The 8,147-nt window shown below is 42.9% G+C and overlaps 1 protein-coding gene across 2 annotated transcripts in view; it reads right to left on the reverse strand.

Moving 5' to 3' along the window:
• Positions 1–3,134: 3,134 nt before the first annotated feature.
• PID1 (phosphotyrosine interaction domain containing 1) overlaps positions 3,135–8,147 on the reverse strand; it is an 80,924-nt gene continuing 75,911 nt past the window's right edge. For both annotated transcript variants that reach the window (XM_032446699.1, XM_015871488.2), the window contains one exon: positions 3,135–5,077. In XM_032446699.1, the coding sequence (XP_032302590.1) occupies positions 4,601–5,077 (477 nt within the window). In that variant the 3' untranslated portion in view covers positions 3,135–4,600. The remainder of the gene's footprint in view (positions 5,078–8,147) is intronic.

Here is an 8,147-nt window from a genome sequence, read left to right on the forward strand (position 1 = left end):
TTCCTCCTGATGAGGAAACATTAATAGCCTTTTCACATACACCTTCCACCACAGACACTCCAAAATCGAAACAAGCACTCTCGGATGCTCCCCTCCTGCCTGCCAGTAATTGGAAATCACATCTCTGTCTACATGACCTGCTGCTACAAGATGCTGGGCTCATGCTCAAGCTCCATTGCCTTAGGTGATTTGAACAACATTAGGATCTTCAAACGTACTGCTAGGATGTGCTCGGGAGGTGGAGATTGTTACTCCAAGTATTTTTTAATGCTCCCTCAGCTGTACATTACAAATCTACTTCCTCAACTCAGTTCTTCTGAAAAGAGCTTGCTGCAGATCACTTCTGTTGCTGAGACGCATGACCTGATACTCCTCTTCCAGCAGGGTAAGCCAGGTTTGTATCTGTCCTGCCCAAGAGCAGCTGTCACAGCTCTGATCCTGCTGGCAGCACATGCACTGGGGCTGTCCTGCCAACATATTTAAAACACCTTTCAGGCAGCACACTGCAGAAGACACAATAGCATCTCTCCAGACACACCATCATTTTCATCAAATCCACGTGTCTGCCCTCAGCCTGGCCCCAGGGCAGCGTGCAGTAAGATGGTGTTGTGGAGACTAAAGCTGTGGATAAGGGCAGCCAGTCACCATAAATTGTACAGGAAAGGAAGTAAACTCTCTGATTGACCTTCACAAAAGAAGAACCTTTGAAAAATACCCTGTGTCTGTTTAAAAGTGCATAAGAAAAAAGTTATAATGGATGTCCCTATTTTCTACATAGGATGCATTCTCTTTAAACTCTTAGCAGACAATGCTAAACAACAGGATAACAACCATACATTTAAACTATCACTTCCCAATTACACACAAATTAATAATTTAAGAGATCTTGATTCAGAGCTCTACTGCCACAGGGGAAAATGAACCCAATCATACATCATTCTTACAGCAGCTCATCAGGCATGGGATGGAATGGCTCCGGTGGTAAGTAGTAAATACTACATACAGGATATTAAATGATGTATGTAGATAGACAAGGTAACTTGCTTCCCACTAAAAAAAAAAAAAAAAAAAGAACTTTTTAAGATGTCAGCCATTTATCTGACTGCTATCATGCAGGTGTGCCTTCATAAATACACCTCTGATTACATGTACCCGTGACACATGAAAAGCTTATTAGCAAGCATCAAATTTAAAGATGCATATGCATACATACACATGTATATATACATATATATGTGTACAAGCAGAGAACCTAATGATGCTGTGCACTGATGTTGAGCTCTAATGAACTTAAGGCTCTCCTCTCTCCTTCTTCTAACTGCACACTTACTTAGATATTTAACTCTTCTCTATGCCCCCTACAAACAGAAAAAGGAAATAAAGCCCTTCTGAGTTCTCCTGGCTGATGCTGAAGGAACTCGTCAGCCCACAAAGGGATATGGTGAGATCCAAAACTGAGCTCTTTGTAGTGGAAAACAAAAGTCTTCAGCCAACTGGAAGGGACTTCTGATGGAAATGTTATGATTCTCCTTTTCCAGCAGATTAATCGAGGGGAAAGTTTAACGTATTGTTTCATTCCGTATCTACTGGCAACAGATATTCAGTGATAACTGATACTCTGGATATTGTGGAGTCAAAGCTTTTCTCCTTCATGCAAATGCTATCACACATTTGGCGTTGATAATGTGGAGCGATTTGGCCAGAATTCAAAGTGATCTAAGGATCCAAACTCATGAAACTGATTATTTTTCAAATCTCCTGTTTTCTAAGACGAACTGCAGCTCACGTTCCCTCACATCCTCCTGCATGCTTGCAGCCTTAGAAAATATCTGGTTCATGTTTCAAATGGTCTGACTTTCTGATCACTAGACGAGAATTTTCTGCTTTGTGCTTCATGTTTATCATTCAGAATTCCCCCGTAATCCTCAGTCTCAGAATGCTGAGGAGTGCTACAGACACCGCAGTGCTGGGTACTGCAGGAGCTGCCCCTGCCAGAACTCCCTGGTGTACCAGGAGGCCCAAGTTGAGGCTGCTGGGGGCCATACATACAGCAACTTTCCATGCCATGGGCTGTGTGCGGGACTGTAAGCCTCACCAGCCTGAGATGATGGAACCAGGGCTCTCACGCTGATTTGGAGCAGCTTTGGTGGCAGAACATTCAAGCAAATAAAGATTTAAAAACATGGCAACATCTCTGTGCAAAAGAAAATAATTTGTCAAAAGCTGAAGTAAGTTTTGCCTCATTTTGGCTTTGGTTGAAACAAAGATACATGTGTGACAGGCTTCAGACTTTATTTTGACCAACATACAGCCTATCCGCTGCTTTCTGCTTCCAAACGAGCACTGTAGGAACAACAACAACAAAAAGTTAAAGCCATATCTGGAAAATGATAACCAAAGATAAAGAAAGAAACAGCCCTGGAACCCTCCAGCCTGGTGTTTTGTTCCCCAATCCACAATCTGATGCCACACTGTAGTGGAAATGCCGAGTCACAGCTTGAAGCAGTGATTGAGCACCTGGTGGGCAGGCAGGACCAACCCAGGGGTGCTCAGCTGCATGCAATGTACCTGATTGGAAGGGGAGGAGCCAGGATGCACCCCTTCCCAGACCTCATTTAAGGGCTGGCAGTGGAAGCAAGAGCATCTCACTAGAGATCCCTGCCTACTGGAAGCCTTCTAGAGGTAAGCCTTCTTTTGTTGTCCATAGCTGCTGCATTTTGGGTTTGTTCTTAATCGCTGCAGTCTAGGATCGTGCTACCCTGCTACTATTGCTGTACTTTCCATCACATTTTAGAATGACGGCATTACCCACACCTAAGCCACGAGCCATTCTGCAGTTTATGTAAGCAGGGCTCATTTAAACTGGCCCAATGGTTTGAGGTGCAGGTTTCTCAGAAGGCTCCTGCGAAGCCAAAATTATAAATCCTGTCTACATAGTGTTCTTCATTAGTAATAATTTATATCAAAAATTTAAAGTAAAAAAAATACAGAGGATAACACTCATGAAGACTGTTGCAATGTCAGATGGAAATAAATTGACATTTTCACTCCCCTCGAGCAACTGAACAAAAAACCCACATGGGTGAAACAAAATCTTGTCATTTGCTTTGGAAAGACAGCTTAAAATTCCCACATTTTAACTCAAACATTTTTTTTATTATTATTAAAGTTTGAATGCATTTATGCTCCAAAATAGTTTACATACATTGCAAAGCAATAAGCATATTTTAAGGGGTTTGGGCCCTCCTTGGTGTATCTCCATGCTCATCTATATGCTTTAACACTGGACTCACACATACACACTCGCATATAACCCCACAAAACACAGTGAGCTATCTGCTTCAGTTAGCTTTCTTTTAAGGCCTCTGTAAGGTGCCCCAGTGCCCCTAACAGTACCAGAATTACAAATAGCATTGTATAAAGGATCAGCATTGTTTGTAAAGTATTGATCTGCTCTTGGCCTTAAAAAATATCAAGTGAAACACATTTTTCCTTTTATCTGAGTTTTATTAAACATCTGCATTTAAGAAAGGCATGATTCTTTATATCTATGGACAAGGAAAAGTACGAGAATCTTAACATGAGCTTCTCAACCAGAACAGATATTCAAATCTGGCTCCTACTGAACCATTTCCTTTGATCTTTATGGTAATGCGGCCCTGGCTTCCTGACTAGGCAGCACCAGCTCCATCCAACCAGGGCCAACAGAACATGGAGTTGAGGCTATCATCTTCATACCACTTCAGACCTGAGGTTGATGAGAAGTACAATTCAAACACTGACAACAGACCCAAGAAGTCCCTCAACTCTTTACAAGTGGGTCACTCACTTGGGGAGCATATGAGGGCTTGAAAATGCCCAGGTAAGGGTGCTGGCTTGCTGTACTCCTAGCCACCATGGGCTCACCCTTTTTGGTATCCTGCAGTCTGCAACTGCAACTACTGGTGCTGAGTGAAAGAGGTGGCAGCAGATATATTAAGAAAATAGGTACAATGAATAAAATAAAGGATAGCATATGATATAATGTGTACATACAAGCAACTTTTTTCATTCTTTAATCTGTGAAATGTGAATTAACTGCAGAATGCCAGACCACTAGTCTAAAAGGCTATGTATGGCTGTCTTAGCCTATGTATGATCAAATGATTTTTGCAATGCATCACAGAGAGATTCTTCAGGAGCTTTCCAGGTCTGTTTGCTCTTCTGCATCATCACCAGCCCCCAGCTAGAAATGCCAGAGGAGCAACTAATAATACTGCCTGTCCAGTCTTTTATGATAAACAGAAATGACTCTACTTTGCAGTATGCACCTGAACTACAGAGATGAGACAGGGACAGCAATGAGTGGGTGCAAGACATCTGGGACAAAAGAGGGGGAAGCTTTTTTCCTTGTGTTTACAACAGCAGCAGGTTTCAATGTAATGTAATTACTTAAATGATGCATATCTTTAGGTACCAAATTACTCTCTTGATTTAAAAAGCTAGTCAGCCAAGAGTTTGGCAGTCTTTTTGTCCCCCAGTTTCAACTGTTGCTTTATTCATCTATCAGCTCTGATTCCCTAGGCCGTTTCTGCCTTTGCTGAATCATGAATGAGTTCAGTCAGCCATCATCAGATTCAAATCCATGAGACACTTCCTCTGATGAGCTATTCCTGTGGATCCGGCCATCGCTTTTCATGCTGTGAAAAGTCTTCTTAAAGGCCTCCATCATGGCATGAGCCAGCTTCTTGGCCTCCAGCTTGCTCTCACACTCTACAGCATGGCAGTCCATCTGGTAGGACAAGTCATCGTTGATCTCCCTATAGACCCAAGCAAAGATGTTTGGGCTGATGTTATGGTCAGCAGTGCAGTAGGCTATACGTGCTACCTGAAAGGTATCCATGTGGACTGTTGCCTCGCCTTTGAGGTCTAGATGATGCAGCCAGACTTGGAAAGGGCGAATTTCCAGAAGAGCGTTAGCTGGGTAAATATCCTCCCTGGCAAGTGTGTGCTTCTTCCATAATTCAATGACTGGTTTCTCAGTGCAGCCTGACAAAAATTGCATCCCTGTTGTGGAAACTTTACCCAAATAAGTAACCTGCAAAGAAGAACAAAGATAGGTGAAACACAGACACTGGATTCCAGTGTTGCTTCCTGCTATCACAGAGACCTTTCTTTTGCCTTGAAAATTAAAGCAATTCCCTGCCCAAACTTCCCTGTAACCCCATCACTTCTTTTAAAAAAAACCTTCAAACTGGTGGCCAGGCATTTGTTTCTTCAAATGAAGAATTCTAGCATTAACAATGTTTGTTCTCCAAATATCAAGGGATTGCACTCTCTTTAGGTCACCTGTAAAAAGCCCACGTTGAAAGCTCATGCTGCTGAGCTCATATTAGCAAGAGCAGGCCCCAGGGAGCTAGGATGCTAACTACCATATTTTTTCATTGTATACTGTATTCAGATTACTTATTTGTATTCTATTTCAGACACTAATAGTAGATGTCAAAAGAGCACGGTCACAGCAGAGGACTTAAAGCTGTTTAAATGTTTCGTTTCTCTACTGCTTCTGTAGAGAGGCCCTGCAGAGGGATCTGGATAGGCTGGAGAGCTGGGCCGAAGCCAGCGGGATGAGGTTCAACAAGACCAAATGCCGGGTCCTGCACTTTGGCCACAACAACCCCAGGCAGCGCTATAGGCTTGGGGCGGAGTGGCTGGAGGACTGTGGAGGAAACGGACCTGGGGGTACTGATTGATGCGCAGCTGAACATGAGCCGACAGACCCAGGTGGCCAAGAAGGCCAATGGCATCCTGGCTTGCATCAAAAACAGTGTTACTAGCAGGAACAGGGAGGTAATTGTCCCCCTGTACTTGGCATTGGTGCGGCCGCACCTCGAGTACTGTGTTCAGTTTTGGGCCCCTCCCTGCAATAAAGACACTGAGGCCCTGGAACATGTTCAGAGGAGGGCTACGAAGCTGGTGAGGGGTCTGGAGCACAGGCCTTATGAGGAGTGGCTGAGAGAGCTGGGATTGTTCAGCCTGGAGAAGAGGAGGCTCAGGGGAGACCTTATTGCTCTCTATAACTTCCTGAAGGGAGGTTGTAGTGAGCTGGGGGTTGGCCTCTTCTCTTGTGTAATCAGTGATAGAACTAGAGGGAATAGTTTTAAGCTGCGCCAGGGGAGATTCAGGCTGAACATTAGGAAGTATTACTTCTCGGAAAGGGTAGTCAGGCATTGGAACGCGCTGCCCAGGGAGGTGGTGGAGTCACCGACCATGGGAGTGTTCAAGAAACGTTTGGATGTTGTGTTGAGGAATATGATTTAGCTGGGAAGTATTGGTAATGGTTGGACTAGATGATCTTCTAGGTCTTTTCTAACTTTGATGATTCTGTGATTCTGCCGTTTCTGCTTAAGTATTAAACCAGGAATAGCTTAGAATTGTTCAATGCTCTGTCTTTGAAAAGGGCTAAGCTACAGGGCTGAGACGTTCCCTACACTGATTTAAGAAAATAAACTGTTAAGAAAAAAAAATCTAGCAATAAATCCAGCTTAATCACATCTTCTTAGCCTTTCTGAACACCCATTTTGAGTATTTTTCCTTTTATCTGGTCTACACAAAAAGGCAGCAAGTTTTTTGTGCCTTTACCCTATTTTGTACACTAAAAGTCAAAGTCACTGAGTGGTCCCTATCAAAATGCCATACTAAGGCTGCAGAAAAGCATTCCCCTAACTCTCCACAGCTGCTGAAGCAGCATTATTCCACTTAGAGCTGAACGGAAGACTACTTAATCTGGGAAAAGAGATTTCCTCCAGAAAAAGACAGAGCAGTCCTATAAAAATACAATTACACAGATCATTCTCTTTATTGCTATTGTTAGAATGTTGCATTTATGAACAAAGATATGAAAGCAAAATTGTTTCTAAATGATCTCTTGCAGCAGTTAGTGTTTGAGACAGAATACGGTGCATTTCACGATGCCTTATAATCTCAGGTGTGTTTTACTCAAGGTGATTGGAGAAGAAGTAATCACATGCGCTTTCCAAACTAATTTCTACAAAACGTTGTATTAAATAAAGTACACAGCATCAGTTTGTTGTTTTTTACATGCTATTAAAAGATCAGAAGAAAGAAATACAAGTTTGAAAACATCAAAAATCCACAAGGAGTACAAATTCGGTATTCCATGCAAACAGAATTCTCCACACAAATATTTTGCTGCTGGTTTCATAGGTTTTCTTAAGCTTGGAGACCTAAATTAAGTCATAATTAAGGAATAAGCTTACAAAACAGTACTGCAAGTCCATGTGGCTGAAGCACTCCTGCCAAAAAAGCAATTTCATAGCACTGACATTTCACAAATAAGAAGCCTTATTCTTTGTCTATAAATGTTGTTGCTCTGCACTGGGGATATTTTAAATCTTGTATGGCTTTATAATTTTTGGCACAGTGGGAACCGCACCAGCTAGAGCCGTTAGCAAGGCAAGGCCTACCAGTGTTTAGTTTCATTTTATTTTATTGGTGATGAGAGATGAGTTCCCTGAAGTACTGTACAGTAACGTCAGAGAAAACCTCAGAGCTCATAATGCCAACTGAACACGTACAAAAAGCACATGAAAGAGCACAGAATGTAGCTGCAACATACAGGGGGTGGTTTGACATACATCAGCAGTCATGATCCTTTGAAAATACTGAGATCAATGTGCAACTTTGCACGTTCACAAGTAGTCAGTGTATCCTCCAACGGTTTGCTCAGTACCACTTCATATTTGCAAGCCAGATAGCAACTAACACATGCTGCAAGTTAATTTGCATCTGGGGTCAGATTCAAAGCCACTGCAGCAATAGAAGTCCTTCAGAGACTTCAAGGAGATTTGCACAAAGCCCTTAAACCCTGAGGAAAATAGAATTAGCCTCCTGTTCACGCACTTTGTCACTGCCCTAATGCTGTTCTGAATGCCTGGATGCAGGAGAGATGCTGCCATCACTGCAAAATTTGTGCCCCAGAGAAGACCAGGATTGCTTGGAGCATGCAGACAGGAGCACTTCAGAGCTGAGCCTGCAACCTCAGACCTCCCAGAGAAGGGCTACAGCAAGAGACAGACACCACAGCATGCTGGGGATGATCCTTGGGAAGGGAAGGGGGGAGGGGAGGGGAGGTAAATAACACATTG

The sequence above is a fragment of the Coturnix japonica genome, chromosome 9 (genome assembly GCF_001577835.2).
Source record: "Coturnix japonica isolate 7356 chromosome 9, Coturnix japonica 2.1, whole genome shotgun sequence".
Taxonomy (NCBI): domain Eukaryota; kingdom Metazoa; phylum Chordata; class Aves; order Galliformes; family Phasianidae; genus Coturnix; species Coturnix japonica.